Here is a 21,544-nt window from a genome sequence, read left to right on the forward strand (position 1 = left end):
GGACCACAACAAAAGCACAACTTCAAAATATAGAAAATTACATTAGCAGCTAAAAATAGTAACAACAAAATGGCGCACTGGTTTCACAGAAATCCCATCAAGGCTTCGGCTCCTGTCACTTTTGAATCAATTCGAAATGTGGCAACAAATTCGTCTTCATCTAAAATGCTAGGGTAAGTTTCCATTTTTGTTTTGTTTCTTTCACTGCAGCCTTGATAAATGTATCTTAAAACGTTTGGCACTTGAAAACGTTAAAGCCTATAGAATCGAACGATCGATTCCAGAGCTTTAATTGCCAAAAAATATTTGATTAAGTATAAAACGCCGGCTTTATATCATGACAGAGTGATTTATTTCGGGGTACAAATCAAGCATACCACCTAAACCTCATCACTTTGCACAAATATGAAAATGCTCTGTAATACCAGGGCTGTAAATAATTTTTTTCACTTGAAAGTGCAAATGTCCTACTAAGACACCATCTTGGTTGAACAACACAAAATTGTGGCCGGATAGATTTTTATTCATCGTTGCCGTAAAATGATTTACGATCAAAACATTGTCTGGACATCATGTCCGACCACACTTGGGACTCGTCAGACATTAGCAAATTTTGGTTGGTCAATGTCCGATGACCGATTGTCTGTTGTTTGCAGCCCTGAATACTGTAAGCTTGATTTGAGCAAAATAACAAATCACATTAAATAAAGACTGGCTGACTTAGGTTTTATTTTAGCTTTCATATAAAAGTTTGTAATTAAACATTTTTTTTGGCTTTCCGTAATACCTTAAAATTACCGTCTTCAAAACCACAGCTGAACTGAAATAAATATACACTTACTTGACATGTAACTTTGAATGCAAGGATATACTGCTGTTTTGACAATTTCATAATGAATACATGTACAACTAATGTATCGGTCATTTCCAAAACCCCTACAGATCAGAAATCCAACTCTGGTTTATGCTGGCCAGACATAGAATGCGAAGCCATGAATTGCGACTTGGAAGCTCTGTACTTACCAACTGTTTGCATTGAGATGCGACTTCAGAAATGAAAACACCTGTGGAAACGCTTCCAAGATTTCCGTCAATCAAAGTTTGATCTGACGTTTTGCATAAGCGATCATGAAGTTTAACCAGCGATCAATAAATTTTATGCCGACCGAAGACTATAGCAACTTGGTCAAATTCAACTTTATTACACAGCAGTGACATTTTAAGATTTTTTCGAGACTTTCTGTACCTTCAATTTTAAGACTTTAGAAATCAAATGAAACTAAACAGTTTACAGATCTTAACCCTCTCACTCCCAAGAGTGCCATATGGCACAAGATGCCATAACATGCTCAATATTTTGTCAATTTGTATGAAATTTGGACAGGAAAATGGTCTTGAACAGATCTGTCTTTTTAAAGTATAGAATCATTCCCCCTAGCATATGAGACCTGATTAAGCACTCCTATAACTTTTGCAACTTTTTCCTCTTTCAATTTTAAAATCAAATATCTGACAACAACCCACACATTACCCAATACCCAAAATATAGGCGGAATGAGATATTTTTTAATGTTTCATTTTTTTGGTTTTGTCACCTTTTGAATTAAAACAGTGACTTCCTCTGGGTCTGTTAGTATGATTTATGACATGCCACGAACAATACCTTTCAAATGGTATATTGTATTTGTGGTCTTTGGGTCCATAGTTACCGTACAAAAATGTGGTATTTCCCATGGGAGTGAAAGGGTTAAGCGAAAAATTAATTTTATACAAAGCTGACAGTGGCAGACAGAATGTCGCAATACGTTCACAACTCGCTGGACATAAAAGTTTTTTATCTTTTATTTTTTTTGTGATTATTGCTAGTTTTTTTTTCGTTTTTTTTTTTCAATGGAGTTTTGTCCACAGAATAAAATTCATTCATTGCCAGTTCACTTGCCTGATCGCTCTCAAGAAACGTTCTTGGCAACCCCTTCAAACTTTGATTGATGGAAATCTTGGAAACGTTTTCCATTGATGTTTTGATTTCTGAAGTCCCATATCAATGCAAATGGTGCTAACACAAGAATTGTCGCATGAGTAAACTATCCTAGAACACCTAAAATCTCTCCCTTCTTCTTAAGATATTTTCAATGCCCCTTTGAGGTAACAATTTACCAAAGATGATTGAACTGCAATATTATATTTTGCACTGCAATATTATATATATTGCAATATTATAATTTATATATTATTACACTGCAATATTATATATTCTTTTGAACTGCAGGCCTGGCGCACGCTACTGGTGATCAGTGCTGTAAATTTGACTTTAAAATGCTGTAATTAAGCTGTCCAAATTGAGATTTTGTTAAGATTTGAACACAACTTTGAACTATCAAAGAAATTTCTTCTGGAAGACTTATTTTCTTTTTAAAGTGTATCTTGACGAAAAATAATTAAAAAAAACACTGTTGAAAACGGCTTTTTTTGACATGGCGCGTAACATTTACGGTCTAACATAGGCACATTTAGGATTTCTCGACTTTAATAAGGAATACAGTAATAAAACTTCCTAGAGAGAATCTTTAACCTATGTACATATTCTGAATTTTGAAAAAAAGCTCACCTTATAAAAAGCTGAGGACCTTTTTTTCACCTGATCACTTTTGCGACCCACAAGATGATGTATTCGTTTTCACTGAAACGTGCATTCTAAAACTCGCTTGTTCTTTCTATCCACTTATCTTTGTGTTTCAAAAACACCATATCTCTAATTGACATAAAATCAGCTTTTTGTCAGTCATAGCTTTGCCGAGATTATACAATCCCTTTTCAAAATAATACTACATTTTCGATGTTAGACCATCGTTTGCTAACCACAAAAACGCTCTTTTCCGTGCTAAAACCGTGCCTAAACTGTGCATAAACTGTGCCCAAACTGTGCCTAAAGTGTGCCTAAACTGTGCCCAAACCGTGCTTAAACCGTGCATAAACTGTGCCTAAACTGTATCAGAATCGTGCCTAGACTGTGCCTGAACTGTACCAAAACCTAAATCGTGCAAGAGAAAATTTCTCAACAAGAGTTCTGGCCCAAAATCAAATTTCAGTTGTCAAGACAAGGTAAGGTTTGTATTAACATTGTGTAACTTTAAAGTAAATTTCTATAATAAAATGAAAAGTGATCAGATTAGAAAACTACATAGAAAGAAGTCAAAAGATACAAATCAATTGGTTACCTTAGAGTTTATTTATTTACTAAAGATCTACAACTTGCAATTGCGGGTAGATGTGCCCATCCTTCACGGAAAAAAAGAAAGCTCACTACGAAAGGATGAAAGATTACTTTCTTTGTAACTGGTTGTTTTATGCAGCCAAAAGTTATACGTTAAGTGAAGGGTCAAACCGTCTGAAGTCAAATTGAAGCGCAAATATCTTTTTTAAATGTTGTAAAAACTGATGAGTAAAGCTTGTTCTATTGAAATGAATGTTGTGCAATCAGAAGTCTCAACTAAAAAGCTTGCATAAATCATAAACCAAAGGAAAACAGGGCGCTATTCCTCTCTGCTTCAACAGAATGAACCACACCAGCCGGACTTTTCTTCTCAAGGATTATACTTTCAACCGTGAGAACCAAAGCTTCTGATTGGCCAGCTTGTAATTGCATTAAAGTTAAGTCAACAAAGTCTGTCAACACAGACAACTCGTCTAGGGCTCGTCTAGCAAGCATGCAAATGCAGTTCTACGATTTCGTTGTTGTGTAAAACAAGTTTTCCAGTTAAATGTACAATTATGTAACAGAAATTGTGATAGTAGTTCAATGCTGTTAACGAGGTAAAAAGCCATCAGCTGATATCAAGTTTTAATGGTCTGGAAAATGGAAATCACCAAGTACCTATCCTGTTGGCTTGTATATTCAGTACAAGCTGCTTGTCAGGCAATGAAATATTTGCTAGCAAGATCATGAATTGAAGCAATCGTGAGTCTGATAGCACGTACAAACATTCTTTATTTTTTTGCCACTTTCACAACCTGTTCCAAGGTGTTAGGAAAAATTTTCATTCAGTGAAAAAGAAGAAAAATCGAAACGCATTCTAAACACTATCGTCTTCGAAATTTTATCAATTAGAATGCGCTGAGAAAATCTTTAAGTTCGTTGTTGTAGTACATTCACAATGCATTGAAATCTGGCGTAAAATGTGCATACTCTCTGCCTAAAGTGTTCCCAAATCGTGCCAGAACCGTGCCTAAATCGTGCCTGAACCGTGCCTAAATCGTGCCTGAACCGTGCGTAAGTTGTGCATGAACTGTGCCTAAACTGTGCCCAAGCCGTGCCTAAATTGTTTTTATGCACACAAACCGTGCAATTCGCCGAAGCATGAATATCGTGTACACCAGTAGCGTGCGCCAGGCCTGCAATATTATATATATCCTGCAATATTTGACCAGAGCATAGTGCCAGAGAGCACTTGCCTCACACCAATGTCGCCCAGGTTTGATTCCAACATATTGCCATCCATAGCCTTGTTCCAATAGTTTTTCTTTGGGTACTTCGGTCCCCACCCCCCTCCTAAAAAAATCCAAATTCCAGTAAAATATTGACATCTGGATAGATATGACCTGCGCATGAAAACCAGCTAAAAGGGCTGATGCGACTTTCACTGTAAATAATTATTGTAAATTTGTCATATTTTTTGTACAGCTTGAAAATTATGTTATTAAGACATGTATGCGTTATAAAGAAAAATTTCTTAATTTCATTTTTCAGGGAATTAAAGTTAGCAAGGTCGAAGCTGCTAAATTCTTTGACTGATCCTTCAAACGATCCTAAATCAATCCAACAAACAGCTGAACTCTACTGGTCACTCCTTCATGGCCTTGTCAATGATCCTGCCACAGGCTCTGGCGACAGCAAGCTCCGTAAGCTAGTCATGTTCAAGTGGACAAACTCTATTTGTGGAAATACACCAACGTAAGTTTGTAAGATCATGCAAATGAACTGATGCAACAGAAAATACATGTATATTTGATGTGGAGGGGTGATTTTTCACTGTAATTAAGACATTTTATGTCTTAACATTAGACACTCAGTGCAGTGTGAGCAGTTAACAAGTCCTCAAAGTGTTTTGAGCAGCTGCTGCAATGAATGCCATTATTAAGTGATCTTCTGAAGGAGATCATTTTGCTGGAAAATATTTGCGGGCATAATTTCCATTAATTTAAGTCCTTTCTTTAAGAGTCAACTCTGCAAATCTTTGGAAGCCTCTGGCTAGGCATTTTCCATAAATTTGCGAATTTCCCAGGCTATGTTTGGCGATATGTTAGAGACTTTACATTCTTACATAATCTTTGAAGCAATTTTGCCCTCAGGCTAATTGACAATGAAATAACAACTAAAACAACAACAATGAAACAAAAAAGACCTTGTCTAATGCAATTTGCACTTGACTAAAGAGAACTGTATACAGTTTACTGTAATCTAGTTCAAGCCGGCTTTTTTTGCTTTAAAAGGGTAAATGAATTGTATTAACCATTATTAATATAATGTAAAGAAGACACCTATACTCTAATCTTGTACTGCACCTTCCCATCAATAATAATTACTTTTTTTGTATTCCTGCCTACCTAGGTGTGCAGCTGATAGTGTGTTTGAGCTGACGTCCATCTGTATGAATGTTGCCATCTGGTATACAAAGTATGCTGCTAAACTGGCAGCTAAGGGAGAGTAAGTGTTCTACTTTCCAGACCCTCTATATATTAACTAGAACATTATGCTGTTGTTACTGTATAACTCAGTCAGTAGAGAAAGCTTTAAGCTAATAAAATAATATATCTTATATATCACTTGAAATTTCAATATTTCGCTCAAGATGAATTTGCAGCCAAAAAGTGGCTCTTTTGCTAGCCTATTGTTTTAAAGCTCACAAATTTTCGCAGGATATTTCACTTGCTTCAAATTTCAAAAAAATTACATGTAGATTGCAAATTCACTCTGTTCGAAATACTTCCTTCAAAAATTTGAGCTCTGATTTGCGCTGTGTTCGAACTTTTTTTTTGTTTATGTTTCTCCAGGGTTACTATGGATGAAGCAAAGGAAGTTCACACTAGTCTAAGAACTGCTGGAGGAATTTTCAAATTTGTCAAGGTATTTAATCTGGATTGATCAGTACATGTTGTTACTTATAGTACTTGATACAGTTGAAACCTGTTTATATCTGCTTTCAGTGTTTAACGTACATAGTGACTATCTTTTGAAATGAGCCAATCACAACCAATGCATATACCAGTGTTCATTTCATGGCTTTTATGTCTTCTGTGGAAATGGGCCACAAGTTCAGAAGAATGTTTAGAATGTCGAAAGATGGGTGTTGAAATACACGTCAATTCCGTTATCCCGAATCTCACTTCCCTTTTCCTGCAAAATCCTGGATCCCGAAAAACCTATTGGGTACCCTCAATTCTGGTTTCTCTGGGACCAGCTTATAGCCATGTCCATACTATGGAAGTGTCTGTAAGGAGAGGTCTGACTATAATTTTAATTGTAGTTAAACAGTAAAAATAGGCTGGGATGACAATAAGACTAAATTCACTCAAAATGGATAGCAGTCATGTGAAATTTCTTGCTTTGATTCATATCTGTTCATTAAGCAATTATTGGATGAGGTTGAGCATGATATCGTGAATTATCAAAACCTCGTGTCTGTATTATCTGCCTCAGCCTTCGGCTTTGGCAGATAACACAGACCTCGGTTTTGATAATTCACGATATCATGCTCAACCTCATGCTTCTCCTCCAGGTTCTTCTTCTCAGGTTTTGATAATTCACGATATCATGCGAAAACCGAATTCAATAATTGTTTTATTATACGTTTTTAAACAATTTGCCATCACTTTTTCTAGCGCCGGCGTAAAACTTCGTCAGAACATTGGCCATTGGCCAATATCTGCTGCAGATATTGGGTTATCATGTCAAGTTCACATGCTACTGTATATTGACTGAATGCTCTCGACCAATCACATGTTTCAAAGTAATTCTAATGTATAATAATATTTTTGTTTGGAGAACCAGAGTTAGGCCCAGGCTCAATCTAAAATGTTTGTTTCCAGCTCCATGAGTACAACCTGTAAAATCCAATTTCTTTGCACCCTAGTTATACTGGTATCAATGTCAAATTAAAATAGGAGTTTAATATTAAGTTTTGGTACTTCATGTTCATTTATTTATTTTTAATTTTTTAAAGGAGAGTCTGATGCCTCGTCTTGGCGAGTTATCTGCTGAAAAGGGTGCTGACACTGATCAGCGAGTGCTGGAGGCATACCAGATGCAGTGTGTGGCTGAAGCTCAGGAAGGTGAGAAAAGAATAATATTAGACATTGCACATACAAACTGCAAATTGCAAATAATCTTCTACCCTGCTTTCATACATTGTTTTACAATTAACCTTGCTGTCCGGGCTACGTTAGCTGCAGGGCTGTACCTAGATGGGGGGCTGGGGGGCTAGTTGCCCCCGCCAGGAAAACTAAAAAAACTTAAAAAACTGAAGAAAAAAAGGAAAAGCTAAACTAAAAAAAACCCAGTTGCCCCCACCGGGAAAACTTGCCCTCGCAGACAAAAAATCCTAGGTACGGCCCTGAGCTGACTAGCCCTTTGCACACATTGCAGGCCAATGGTGCCTATCCTGATAGGCATGTAATGCATACAAATGGTAATGCAACTGTAGCTCTTTGCATTTGTCGCTTGGTAAGAATACCTAGATTGCAGTTGTGATACATGCAGAGTGCTAGTATTAGCTTTTGTCCTTGAATTCTCCTGTCTGTAACTCTAGAATGCAATGATAATGTCTTTCTTCCCTTTTCAGTTACTGTGGCTCGAGCAGTAGAGCTCAAACATAAAGCATCACTCATCTCTGCACTTACCAACGAGACAGCAAAACTATTTACTGCTGCAAGTATGTTTTTTACTCTAATTTTAATTGTTGTGGCTACCATTGAAGCAGTCAACAGTTGTGCAGTAGATAGGCTAGTGTGATGGATTATTTTCCATCAGTATGGTTGCCTATTCCAAACAATTCAGATGACTGTCAAATGATTTCACTACTACTGTCACATGATGTCACTTGTAAAGTATACTTATTGGCTTACTTTGTTTTGTCAACTGATAAAGGTAAATGTAGTTTGTTTGTTAAGTAATTAAGAACATATTAATTGCCAAAACAGCAATTGCGCGGCTGTTTTAGGCTAGCAAAAATTTGAACCATTTGTAATTGTATGTTTTGTACTTTGTGTTGTGGATGAATAAAAAAAAAAAATGTAGTTTGTTTTTAAAATCCACTGAGAGAGAGAAATTTCATTTAAGGTTATTGTCAACGGAACCGAGTTAGGCAATTTTTTTGAGAAGAGAAGTCAATGGAGAAGTCAATATTTTCATTGACCTCTTTTTTTTCCTTTGCATATTTTCTACTCATTCCCAGGTGATTCATTGAAGTCAGTTGAACCAACAAAAGCAGGGAAATGGAAGAAATACCTGGACCTCAAGGCTGCATTTTATCAGGCCTATGTGAGTCCAGTTTGCTTCTGAGCTAGTTCAAATTAATTTTAAAATTAATGACCATCTGTAGTTTTGGTTAAGTGAAAGTCAGTGCTAGCAGATGCCATTCACTTGCTTATCTGTGGGACAGTGTGCTCTCAATTAAGGTTCGTGTCAGTGTAAGGATGTAAACAACATCTGTCTCAAATACAATGGCGAGAGATTTTACTGGCCATGCAGTCTCACATACATCTTAGAGAACTAAATGGGATTGTAATTAATTTTGTTGGTATTGTTTGTTGCAGGCATATTGCTTCTGTGGAGAAACTCTTCTTGACGAGGATCAGTGTGGAAAAGCGATCCGAGCATTGCAAGAAAGTGATAAATGTAACTATTTCATGCATCAATGTGGTTTACAGTAGATAGATGACTGACTGACTGACTGACCGGCTGTCTGTCTGTCTGTCTGTTTGTCTGTCTGACTTTAGGACTGAGCAAGTCAGTGAGTGAATGCGTGTGTGACTGAATGAAATCAATTGGATTGAGCTAAGGGAGCATTTAGAGTCCAATTATGATTTCGTAGCTTACACTTGCGTCTCTTTATTCCCATACAGTGTACAAGAAGGCAGAAGCGATTTCCCGTGAGTACTCCAGCTTTAAAGGGCCTGGCTCTACTGCCAGACCATGGGAACACCCGTTCTTTCTTAAACTCGGTCCCATTATCAGAAAGAAACTGGAGAAAGCCAACCACGAGAATGGATTCATGTAAGGACATTATAATTATTATAACTTATAGCGCTTAACCAAACCGTAACGGAGGGAAACGCGCAAAACAATTATTACTTACAATGCAACAAAGTTGCGAGATAAGTTGAACAAAAATGTTTCCGGTGTTACTGGGCCTTGACGATCACGTGCAGATTATCACCAGACTGTTCACAGATTTCACAAGGCGGCATCACTTTTTTATCAACAATTAGGAAAGTTTCTACTACAACCACTGGTCAAGACTTATTGCTTTCGTTTTGTTTGAGTGATATTCATTTTGGCTACGCTTTGTTGGCTATTCCCTCAGAAAACTAGAGCTGATGGCTAACAAGTAATTGATTATCAAAAGCACTTTTTAGCTCTATAATGATATTTATTTGTTATCTCATTTTTCTTTTATTCAGTTACTTTCATAAGATCCCCGCAGAGCCTCCTGAGCTTGAACTCAAGGCGACACATGGCTTAGCAAGTCCACAGGAATTTTCACTGCCGGCGCCTCATGCCTCATGGTCAGGAGATACCTATGCTGGATTTGATGCGTCAAAAGCCCACCCTCCCCAGGTAAGTCAGTTGTATTGTAACTTTCACTAGTCTCACTAAATGTGGATTGACTTGTCAAGTGAATGACCCGCTATCGGCAAAAAAATGGAAAAAGAAGTGTTTTTAATTATTGTTTGGTTATACCTCTTGTCAACTGAGTATGAGGTCCGTGTGTTAATTATGCACTGATAGATTATTTTTTCCATGCTATTTTTAGGGTCGTTTTTTTTTGACTTCATGTTTTTCGGTGGCTAAGCTTTTTCGTTTCCCATGAACATGCAATCGACCCCTGTTTTTTAAAAAAGTTGAAAAACAAACAGACAACCTGGAAATTAATAATTTTACCGATTCGTGTTTTAAACCCCTACGACAATTGTTTTATCAGTCAATGTTACCTGTATGTTATAAAAGTTGTATACGAATTTTTGCGTTGCGCTACAACGAAAGTCACAAAGTTGCACTTTCTAAATCTGCCCGTGATACAAGCTCCCCGGCCCCTACACACCTCTAATTTTTTAATTGTGTACTTTGTTTATTTTTTGTTCGTTTGTTCTTTGCTTGACCGACCAACCATCTTTCACGTTAGTAAGGGCGTCGGGAAACAATTTTTTTTTTTATTGTATTGTTTTCAAGTAGTGAATTAAACTTTGTCTTTTTTCTCAGGATTCCCAGGCTGCTTCAGGCGATGTGAAACCTGTACCCGAGCCTGAAGATTCAAGTCCTGTTAAACCGGCTAACAATTCATCTGGATGTGTTGTGTCTTAAGAAGAGACATTATATATCATGCTATGACGATAGACAACCCTTACAATGATTTTTAAAATGTGGCAATGTAAATAGTTATGCCAGGTGGAGCCGAGGGGTGGGGTGGGGGAGACAAGTACATGTCTTTGGAGACATTGCATTTGTCTTTAATTTTCTATTACCGGTACTGTAGAGGTAAAAAAAAATAGATAATTATTATTCAACAGATGCGCGCGCTGCCCATATATGGTCAAAATGTTAACGATATTTGTCATCCGTACATAACATATATCCTGCGATATACGTAGGTTGCGAAGATTCGCCCAAAATCTTGTTAAGCGCTGCATAATTACAGTTTTTCAATCTGCAAAATGTGTTTCGTTGACAATTTGTTGAATAATAAAACAATTATCCTGCTCAATCTTGCGGAATATCGTCTGATTTTAGCCAAATCGGCCTACGGCCTCGTCGGCTAAGTATCAGGCGATATTCCGCGCGATTTCGCAGAATAATTGTTAATAGAACATACATATACTGCATGCTGCAGAAGAAGCAGACAGGTCTGTAGCAAAAACACCATTTTTTATAGATAAGCACTTGGCTAATTAATGTCAAGGGTACATCAAAATGGCTGAAAATGAAGAATATGCCTACAGCATTGTTACTATGGCATTTAGGCATGAAAATGTATAAATCTTTTCAGGTTTCGAATTTTTATTATCTATGCTGATTATCGCAATCTGAAACAATGAAAAAAAAAAAAAAAAAACTGGTCTTGTAACAAACACAAAATTAAAGCCAAAACAGAAAACATTTTCTTACAACTTTTTGTGCAATAATGTTATTGTAAGTTCCAAAGCGTCGTTACTCGTATTATCACCCGAGATTGCAAGTTGTGGCGCCAAGTTGCACAAAAAAGACAAGAGTTCAACTTTGGACACTATGGTGCAGTGAAATGTAGCTGGTTTCGGACAATAATTCTTTTCGACATGCATTGCAGCATCGTTGCGACAAAATCAGATAAAATATCTCAACTGAAATGTGCGAATGAGAGAAACAAAATACGTTATCGGCGATCATTGGTTTTGATAAAAAAAAAAAAAAAGAAAAGGAGAAAAACATTCATGCACATTCTTTATTGTAAACACCAGGTTGGGTTAATAACTGCTTTAAGCTTCAAGCTTATATTGACCTAAATGAAGAATATCAATCCTTTAATACAATACAATATGCAAGTCATATAGGTGCAAACCTCGAGCGCGACGTGCATAGCACATTTATATTGCACATTATATTCATATAGTGCGCACGGTTCCTTAGCCTGCGTTGCAGACTAACAAAACCCCGGTGATAGACTGTGAGAATTTTGCTGGACAATTATATGAATTGTATAATTGGTAATGCCGTTTAAGGTCGCTCTAGCCCCTAGTTTAAAATAAGATAATTTTAGAATAAGTTTTTTAGTTACGTGACAAATTAAGACTGAGTAGTATTGGGCATATAGAATTTTAGTTTTAGCCCGTTTAACTTCGCCTATTTTGTTTTTCGACCGATATTGTTTCTTAAATACGTTTATGAAACTGATAAACACACTGCTATATACCTATTGTAAGAAATATGTGTTTTTATAATAACTGGCAGAATTCTCGCGCGTTCATTGGTCGAAGCTGTGCTCGATGGAAGTTTTGACCATGAAATTAACGTAACCTATGATATGTTATGACATAATTTCTATGAAGTTCTATAGAACAAATCCACCACATTTTTCCAAGGTCTGCACCAAAGAAATGACGTCATAAATGTTCGAATCTCAAGTAGAACAAATAGTAGTAGGCGAGTGGTGAATGTAGACCATGAGAAAATTTCGTCGATTTGTTGAATAGACTTTACGTTTGAGGTTTGGAGAACGGTTTGTTGAAACACTATAAAAAATTAACACAATAAAAGGTGATGAAATGACAGTTTGGGAATAAAATTCTCACATGTAAATCAAGACTGATTATCTGCTTACCAGTGTAGAGAGATTTAAGTGAAGGAATTCTTTACAACCACCAAAATTTCTCACTGACAGTACCGGTAATTTTTGTTAAAAATCCCATGTCGAATTTCCTTGTTGAAGATCTAGCCAATCAAATCATGTGTCCCCAGAGCCATTTGTTCCTCGTGCCCCAGGCTCAGCCAGCTAAGAGGGACAAGCGGCTCTAGGAACAAGAATGATTTTGCTTTACAAAGTTTCACCTTGTTCAACGTATCTTAATTTCACTAAAAACAATGGCATCGTTTGAGATGTACCATGAGTCCCACTTGGGCCCTGACTGACGGTTTAAATTTCCACACCCACAATCTTTGTACCACCAGCCCGCATTGTCGTCCACTGCACAGTTCTTACTAGGATATTTGTCGTTATCAGAGTCTTTCGTCGTAAAAAACTGCCATGACGAGTCGCCACCACAATCGCTGATGTTTCCAGAGTAACCCCATATTTTCATACGGTATTTATCGTTTGGCCCGTCAACTGTGACGTGGGAGTACTCTGCGAATCCAGCTTTGTTTTCACGCGTTTTCAGTTCAATCCTAAGGGTGCGAGTCGTATTCATGAGCTCGTGAATGATTTTATTTCCGAGCCAAAACTCACTTTGAAGATTTCCAAAGCCGTTTTCATACTCGACCCAGTTCTTGTTAAACTGCAGCGCAAAGGGACTGGTGCGCCTCTGTATGATTGTCCAGCCCCCTCCGTCCGTATGTTGATCACAGAAAACTTGGATTGAGCCAATGTTGATCAGATGGATTTGGTGCAAGCCGTCTAAGTTTTCGCCAGCCAGTTTTAGGGCTTGGCAACTTTTCGCTAAGAGAGGAGAAAAAGTAGGTCAAGGTGGCACTTAGAGCGGTTTTCAATTGAGTGTCGAAAGTAATTCCCACTTGCTTTGGTTTTGCATTATTTCTGTCTGTGATTGGTTTAAAATATTCGCGCCACCTCAACCATCAGAGGTAAAATCAAATTAAAACCAATTAAGACTCTCTTCACGTGGTGTCCTGGGCCGGCTACATGCAATACACACTTCGAGTCTTGGTTGGTTCACTGGATTGTTTGCGTTCTTGTGATTGGCAAAAGTGGTTACTTTGGTTTTTGGTTTTACGAAACTTAATATTGAAAACCGCTCTATGAAAAAGTCAAATGTTACTGAGTTACTGGTGACGCAGTTTTCGCTGTAAGAATTAAGAATGTCGTTTGCTATGTACGTACTGTAAAATACTGGATTTGAGCCCTCCAGGTTATATGTCCTCGTATTTATAGTCCCCCCCCCCCCCCCCCTCTGTTTTCTAACGAATAAATACTCCGGTTTATAAGTACCCAGGGTAGGCTCTTACCGAAAGTGCTCGTAAAAAAAGCATTAAATGCTAAAAGAAGTGCTCGTTTTTTGCCAAAAAAGTGCTAAAATAATGCTATTTTTTTTAAAAAGTGCTCGTGGGTAACATAAAAATGCTCACTTTTTCCCGATTTTTTTAAACATAGAATATTACATTTTTTCAGATTTTCAGTTACATTTTTCAACAATAAAATGTAACGATCAATGTTTGATGTCAGAGTACGCTCTCGAGCTATCTCTGCCTTGGCTGGCTGCGAGCTATCTCTGCCTTGGTCCGGTGAATGTATGAATTTTTATTAATTAGAGATATTTTTCCTAATTACGAGCTTGTCTATTAAATACTGTTGTAATGCGGCGATGTAATCTGGGAGTGGTGGGTTCAAATCTCACGGACGTCAAATATATACTTTTCTAAGGATTGACTTCTTTTCTTAGAACTAACGTTAAAAACGAAATTAGTGGGTTAGTTTTCAGCACTTCAAATTAGTCAGTCAGTCAGACAGGCAATCAGTTAGTCAAGACAGACACAGACAGACAGACAGACCGTCAGCGGTCAGTCAGACAGACAGTAAGCAGTCTGTTAGTCGGTGTATCAGTCAGTCTGTCAGTCAGTCAGTCAGTCAGTCAGTCAGTCAGTCAGTCAGTCAGTCAGTCAGTCAGTCAGTCAGTCAGTCAGTCAGTCTATTCAAATAAAAAGTTTGCTTTTTAAGCCCTTATTTCTTACCACTTGGGACTGATGAATTTGAAAGTTTGTTTTCGCAGTGTGCTCCTGTATACCCTTCAGCACAGATACATTTGGGTGGACTGTCACATTGCTCCAGACACTTGCCACCATTATAACAAGGGCCTGATCCGCACAGATGAGGCTGCTGAAAAAAGAAAAACATACGAAATTGAGGTGCAGGTATAGTAGTTTTTATTTTTTAATTTGTTTTACAGTATATCAAAATCGACATGAAGCCAGAATGCGGACGTCTAAGACATTATAAAGTTAATTTACTAGACCCAGGGCCTTATTTAGGGGGGGGGGGGGGGGCGGCGTTGCCCCCGCCAGAAAAATAAAAAGGCGGAGAAAACTAACTAAAAAAAATAAGAAAACTAAAGGTGTGCGGAGTTTGCCCCCACAGACAAATAATCTTAAGTACAGCCCTGAAACTTGTACATGACTTACCTCTAACTCAAAATAGCTAAACCCATCCATGCCAATGAAGTTCTCAAGGTTATTCTGTTTTGTCTCGTCGTTAATCTCGCACACATGTGGTAGCGTTGTACTGTGATCCTGATAGTTGAAGGACATGCACTTGGACTCGCGCATGCACCGGTGAGCACAATCAATCGCCGAGGTGACCTGGTGCTCAGCGAACACGTGATTTATCAGCACAGCGCCTTTTAATCATAATAAAGGATCATAAATACTTCTTATTTTATACCCCCGTGCATGGGCTAAATTATGATAATAAGATCACAATATTGTCAAAATATTGTTAAAAACTGTGTAGCGCAGTCTGTTGATCACATAATAAAGTTAGAGTTTCGTTTATGCGCTAATTTTTGTAAATAAATCCTGACGTTTCGGGACTTCTGTCCCTTCATCAGTGGAAAATAGCCGTTAAAGTCAGCGCGCGTCATTTTCTTTGAATGTGGCAACATTGCGTGCGCGCGCGCTAACTGAGTCCATTTAAATAAAAGCAAAGTCAATGTTTATGCCGCGCGGCTGTAGAGTGCGGCATTTGAAGATCAGGCGGCCTTCCGCGCTGCGTCTTTCTCTGATGTTCGTAAGGACTGATCGCACAACAGACACCATCATGTCATCTGTTGTGTGACCAGGCGAGGAGAAATGTTTTGCTACGGGCAGGTCAGCTTTCCTCTCGACAGATCTTAAATGTTCGCAGAACCTGTCGCCGAGCCTACGTCCTGTTTCGCCAATGTACGACATGGTGCATGCACGACAAGTGATAATATAAACGATGTTACTGGTCGTGCACGAGAACCTCTGTCGTATTGTCAGCGGTCCACCAGGGGTGTTGATCTGGGAGGCTGGATTGGTATGGGCGCAGGTCCTGCATCGTGGGCGGTGGCACGGAAAGGTTCCATGGGGTTCATCCCCTGTGTTAGCGCCGGATTGAAGACTGCTGCGAACCAAGGAATCTCTTAAATTGGTGTCCCGGCGGTAAGCACCGAGTACGCGCGAGTTGTCAAGGAGTTCCTTTGTTTCAGGATCTGATTTGAGCAGAGAGAAGTTCTTTGAAAGAATGTTCTTCATGTGGCGGTTGATTGGGTTGTAAGTTAATACCAAGGGGATAACTTGCTCGTTGGATTGCCCGTCGTTAGATGGTCGCAAGGCAGTTTCGCGGGAGATGCTGTTGACGCGTTGGAGGGCTCGCTCTACAACTGCTGGAGGATACTCAAGGGTGCAGAAAGAAAGATGACATTTCTTTGCTTTTGGTGTTATAGTCATTTTCGTCACTGCATATTCGTTTGAGGCGTAGAAACTGGCTATAAGGGACGGAGTTTTTACACTGGACAGGATGTACTGAAGTGTACGTGAGATACGAGTGTGAGTCGGTTTCCTTGTAGTGAATGGTTGTCGCCAGTCCTTGAGGTGTTGGCTTCAGGAAGAGGTCTAGGAAAGGAAGCTGTTTGTCACTGATTGCCCAGGTGAACTGAAGGCTTGGATGGAAGTTGTTAACGAACGTGGCAAAGTCGTCAAGTTCGCTCTTGCTACAAGCAGCTGCCCCTACAATGTCATCAATATAACGCTTGTAGAGGTCAGGCTTCTTCTCAGGATACTGTTGGAAAATCTGTTCTTCGACGTGGCCGACGAACAGACAGGCGTAGTTGGGCCCCAGTCTACTTCCCATTGCCACGCCACCCGTTTGTTGGTAGAAACCTCCATTGAAACTGAAGCTATTAAGTGTGAGGACCAACTCTGCAAGGCGTACTAAAGTATGCGTAGGTGGTTCCAGCACTGGCCGTTTGTCTAAGAAATGTGTTAATGCTAAAAGGCCATCGTTATTTGGTATTACTGTGTACAAAGACTTGATGTCCATTGTGAACACAAAACGATTAGCGCTGGTCGTCGGATAGCTAAAAGTCTGCGCGATGTCGAGCATGTGGTTGGTATCCTTGACATAGCTGGGCAAACTGCGAACTAAGGGAGAAGTGATTTGATCGAGGTAAGTTGCCAAGAGCTCAGTGGGGCAGTTGCATGCCGACACAATAGATCTCCCTGGGTTGCCTGGCTTGTGTATTTTTGGGAGGAGGTAAAACTTGGAAGTGCGAGGGTGATCTACAATGAGATTGGTAGCTGTAGCTGGAAGTTCTCCATTTGGGCTAAATTATGATTGGTTAGTTACAAGCTTAATTAAAGCAGTTATCTTATATTTGCCAGTTTCTCAAAAAATAATTTTGTCACATAAATACTGTTGCATTGTATATTGTGGGGTATCATCCGGTTACCAGCTTAAACGATCGATATGGACCACAAAAAATTGTGCCCGCCATTTCTCGATCGTTTTGTATTATTTGGCAATTGAGACACGATCATTTGATCCGAGTGGCACCCTGCCCGCATTGAAAAAATGAACGCGCAGTACTGGCGAATTATTGGGTCAATAAGACAAAATACTGGGCCTAGCGTCCCATCCATGTATGCATGGAAGATAGACTCGCAGTAGCCTGCCATGCTACTGAAATTTAAACAAAATTAAATTCCCGCATTAATAAACAACCTATAACAAACCAGCTTTAGCCTTAATACGTCAGCGTGAGATCACAATTTATTTCCTAGCAGTAAAGCACCTACATTGATTGACCTTGATTCGCTTACCTTGAGCTTTCTTTACGAAAAACCGCTTGCGAATACAAATGTCTTCGCTTTGTGCTGGATCACACCTTTCAGTGAGAACAACAACGGCTGCAAGCACCACTAAGAAAGTTTCCATCTCTGTCAAAAACACCAGTGAGTGTCAAGTCGCGGAGTTAAATGTCCCTCGCATTGGTGCCTTAATTAAGAAATGATGACTTACAAAATCACTCAATAAGATCAACAGACAAATCCAGGCGACACGACCGTCAGCGCTATAATAAATATGTATTTTAAACCTGTAACTTTAATTTCAAATGAAATTCATATCCTTTAATTTGCTGGGAGAGTTTGAGCGATTTAACCTTAAGGTTACTATTGTTAGCGGCTACTAATTTTAGCGATTTTTCCCGCGCAAGATTAAGCGTCTATTTAATGTAGCAATTTTCTCAAAATTAATAAAAAATTTAGTGATATCGTGTAAACCAGTTTTAATGAACATATAGCTAAGACGGAAATCAATGTTCAGAAAAAGAACAAGCTCACTTGATATTGAACGAACATTTGCATAACCCGAAAGAACAAAGTTACCGACATCCATTTTTAAAGACCTTTTCAGGTCTACTATCTTTTATGGTCTTTAATTTTGTTTTCTTTTGGGGCGAGAGGGGGGATACTTAACATACGAGTAATAAATTTGACCGTGACAAATTTTAGCGCGTACTAAAATTAGCGATTTTCGCCCAACTCGCTAAAATTATAGCGATAACAATAGTAAAATTAAGGTAAAGCGCACATGTATGGGGGGAAAGCCTATTACAATATTCTAAACAAATCATACAAGTGCTTCTATGGAAAGACAAAAGTGGTCGATAAGTAAAAAGAAAGAAAAAGAAAAAACTTACTTTCATTGATATTTAACGATAAATGATTCCTGACCAGTACAGCAGTGTTATTTACGGATGCAGAAACGAGGTCTTTTAAATGTAAATATCAGACTGACAACGATAAAATATATTTCAAATCACACCTGCTGGACTCCAGTTATAACACCATACACAGCTGCTTCAGTCACTTATGGTCGGACCTATTAGTGATGCTAAAGGAGACAATATATTGCTAGTTTACTATAACACGGTAAGACAATAACGCAGTAAGGCGTTATTAGTCAGTCTTTTATGAATCGCTTTTAAATTTGCATAAAGTTTCGATTCTTTTTTGAGTGTGTGTGTGTGTCGCTGTGCGGTATATCGAGGAAAGGAACCTAAATTTTATTCAGTTTTCAACCTTGGAAATTGACGACTATTGTTAGGATTGAAGTATCACCATACAAGAAGAGCAAAGTTTTCCTTTCACACTTTAATTATGGTTCTAGCGGTTTTCTGTTGAGTTCAGCTTAAAACATTCCAAACGGAACTGTTATGAGAAGATGGTCAACTATAAGTTTAAGTTGAATTTTTTCTCAAGTTTTTATTTTGATTAATTTTATTTGTTTCAGTCACTGGCCAACATAGTTCAAAACCATGAAAAATAAACTGCACAAAGACAATTATTGCGATAAGCAAAATGAAAGGTTTCGTTAACACTTTTCCCTCTCGTCTCAAAAGCTAAACGACTGAAGTGTAAATATTCCTAAAAACGCTTAGATTAGTGTAAATATCGAAAGAAAATATAGTGGTTGTAATACTAACGAACCTATTATTCTACCTGCACGGACATATTAGTAGAAATAAATTGTGGCTCCTCCAGGAATAAATTATCTGTTGCTCTCCTGGCCATACCGTTAGGGACGGACCATTCTTTTCTTGGAGGATGAAACATTTTCTTCTGCAAAAATTTTTTTAAAGAACTGGAGACCTATAATTTTTTTAAACTGTAATTACCAAATTGGGACCAAAGCTATCGCAACAGACTAATAAAAGTTCTGCCGCACCTTATAGATAACGATCAAACTGGATTCTTTATATCAGACCAAGAGAGGATATCCTCTCTTGATCAGACTCATCGATAGCGTAACCCATTATACAACGGCCAACAAAGCCGCTGGACTTTTAGTTTTTCTCGATTATGCTTTTGATACAGTAGAACAATAGAAAAAAGTGTTAACATATCCCTTGATCGAGAAGATCGCAAATATCTGGTCTGAAATAACTTTCGAGAAAATTGTTTAGTCACAGACCATTTTCGCTCTCTGAACCTTTGGCACAACTCTCTTTTACGGATCAACAACAAACCAATCTTCTACGAAGAATGGCTGAAAAAAGGGATTAACAAGGTTTCGCATTTCCTAAAAGATTCAGATGCGTTCCTACTTTTTCATGAATTCAAAGAGCGCTATGACATCATCGAAACAAATGATATTGGTTTTTACGGGTTGTTGTCTGCCTTAAACCTATCCAGACAGGGAGGAAAGGGGGCGGAAAGTACCCGCGATTCAACTGAACGCTGCCAAACTTTGCGAGTCTATCTAAAATTTATCTGGGAATAATTTGGTAGGATAGGTTGTTGTGTGATCTATAACTGAAGAGACGCACGCCAAAATGGAATATGTTTGTTAAGCAGACCATAGAAATGACGTCATAAAACGTTAGAAAGAAGAACAACTTGTGACAAACGGGTGTAATCTCGTTCCCAGATCTTCTACAAAGAATCTGAGAACGAGATTAAGGAGGCTCGATGTAGTTTTTTTTAGCCCCAGGGTGATCGTTTTGAAAATGAAAATTATCTAGGAAGCCAATGTTCGATTTTTGCCAAAATACACCAAAATGATCAAATATGCATATGACTAAAGTTTAATTTTTTACTGGTCACTTAGTCACAAAGGTTACCATAGCAACGACTGTTGTTTCCTTTTGTTTTCAAACAAGCCTAATTTTCTCGGAATCTAGATTGACTTTTGGTATTAATTTTTTGATATGTTAAAGATAAGTATATTAACTAACTGTTGACAAAATTTAAGAAAAACCCGTAAGAGCGTTTTCAAGTAAATCAAGCAGAAAATTTTCAGAAAAATTCCGTTTTAATGTGAAATAGTTCCTTTTAAATTGTTTCGTAGTATTTGAACGCAGTTATTCAAACTGAAATGTAAATGCTAACACCATCAAAGACCATTAACTAAAAGCGAGAGAGTTTTTGCTTTAATTTCTTAAAATATATCGACTACCAATTATAGAAACAACAAGAAGTTACAAAAAACTTCATTCTTGATTAACTCTTAAACGCTCTTACAGATTTTTCTGAAATTTTGTCTACAGGTAGTCAATCCACTGTACTTTAACATATCAAAAAATAAATACCAATTGTCAATCTAGATTTCGAGAAAATCAAGCTTGTTTGAAAACAAAAGAAAACGACAATCGTTGCTATGGTAACCTTTGTGACTAAGTGACCCGTAAAAAATTAAACTTTGGTCATATTTAATTATTATGGTGTATTTTGGCAAAAATCTAACATTGGCTTCCTAGATAGTTTTAATTTTCAAAAAGGCCACCCTAAAGCTAAAAAAACTACATCGAGATTCCTTAAGCAAAAGTACCCAAGATTGCTTTATCGCCAATTTCTGGTTGTTTCACATTGCTTTTGCTCCATAAATTGGATTTCAATGGAAAGAAGCACAATTTGAAGGGAATTGCCCTTTTCAATTAACCCTTTCAGTGCTACATTTCTCCAAAAACAGGGTTTTTTTCTACCGTTAAACTGAATTTTTGATGCTACGATCCTGAATTTCCTTTAACTTTGCTTAAAAAGCACTTTTCCACAATGCAGCAAGATTTTGATGAAGATTCCATTGAAACATGTACAAAATTGTACTTT

General features: G+C 37.9%; 3 protein-coding genes across 3 annotated transcripts; 1 reads left to right on the top strand and 2 right to left on the bottom strand.

Moving 5' to 3' along the window:
- Positions 1-42: 42 nt before the first annotated feature.
- LOC144641387 (BRO1 domain-containing protein BROX-like) lies at positions 43-12,547 on the top strand. The gene is made up of 11 exons (XM_078500401.1): positions 43-173; positions 4,748-4,951; positions 5,609-5,704; positions 6,052-6,124; positions 7,221-7,329; positions 7,839-7,928; positions 8,451-8,536; positions 8,812-8,893; positions 9,121-9,271; positions 9,679-9,835; positions 10,478-12,547. The coding sequence occupies exons 1-11, from the start codon at positions 70-72 to the stop codon at positions 10,577-10,579; spliced, it is 1,254 nt and encodes a 417-aa protein (XP_078356527.1). The 5' UTR covers positions 43-69; the 3' UTR covers positions 10,580-12,547.
- Positions 12,548-12,679: 132 nt separating this feature from the next.
- On the bottom strand, positions 12,680-16,189 carry LOC144641393 (uncharacterized). Its single transcript, XM_078500409.1, has 4 exons — positions 15,634-16,189; positions 15,098-15,312; positions 14,651-14,795; positions 12,680-13,403 (listed from the first exon to the last, which is right to left on the bottom strand). The coding sequence occupies exons 1-4, from the start codon at positions 16,187-16,189 to the stop codon at positions 12,802-12,804; spliced, it is 1,518 nt and encodes a 505-aa protein (XP_078356535.1). The 3' UTR covers positions 12,680-12,801.
- Positions 16,190-16,331: 142 nt separating this feature from the next.
- LOC144641394 (uncharacterized) lies at positions 16,332-17,870 on the bottom strand. The gene is made up of 2 exons (XM_078500410.1): positions 17,756-17,870; positions 16,332-17,215 (listed from the first exon to the last, which is right to left on the bottom strand). The coding sequence occupies exons 1-2, from the start codon at positions 17,868-17,870 to the stop codon at positions 16,332-16,334; spliced, it is 999 nt and encodes a 332-aa protein (XP_078356536.1).
- Between the last annotated feature and the right edge of the window lie 3,674 nt (positions 17,871-21,544).

Source organism: Oculina patagonica, unplaced genomic scaffold (genome assembly GCF_052425735.1).
Source record: "Oculina patagonica isolate OP01 unplaced genomic scaffold, crgOcupat unplaced9, whole genome shotgun sequence".
NCBI lineage: Eukaryota > Metazoa > Cnidaria > Anthozoa > Scleractinia > Oculinidae > Oculina > Oculina patagonica.

Bases quoted from the DNA above. Each gene is read 5' to 3' on its own strand.
- LOC144641387 (XM_078500401.1), top strand. From the start codon at position 70: ATGGCGCACTGGTTTCACAGAAATCCCATCAAGGCTTCGGCTCCTGTC. The intron at 4,952-5,608 runs GTAAGTTTGTAA...CTGCCTACCTAG, and splicing joins ATTTGTGGAAATACACCAAC to GTGTGCAGCTGATAGTGTGT. The intron at 7,929-8,450 runs GTATGTTTTTTA...ACTCATTCCCAG, and splicing joins AAAACTATTTACTGCTGCAA to GTGATTCATTGAAGTCAGTT.
- LOC144641393 (XM_078500409.1), bottom strand. From the start codon at position 16,189: ATGAAGAACATTCTTTCAAAGAACTTCTCTCTGCTCAAATCAGATCCT. The intron at 15,313-15,633 runs GCATAAACATTG...TATGATTAAAAG, and splicing joins CCGCACTCTACAGCCGCGCG to GCGCTGTGCTGATAAATCAC. The intron at 13,404-14,650 runs GTAAGAAATAAG...CTCCTCTCTTAG, and splicing joins AAATTCATCAGTCCCAAGTG to CGAAAAGTTGCCAAGCCCTA.
- LOC144641394 (XM_078500410.1), bottom strand. From the start codon at position 17,870: ATGGAAACTTTCTTAGTGGTGCTTGCAGCCGTTGTTGTTCTCACTGAA. The intron at 17,216-17,755 runs GTAAGCGAATCA...ATCTCATTGTAG, and splicing joins TTTCGTAAAGAAAGCTCAAG to ATCACCCTCGCACTTCCAAG.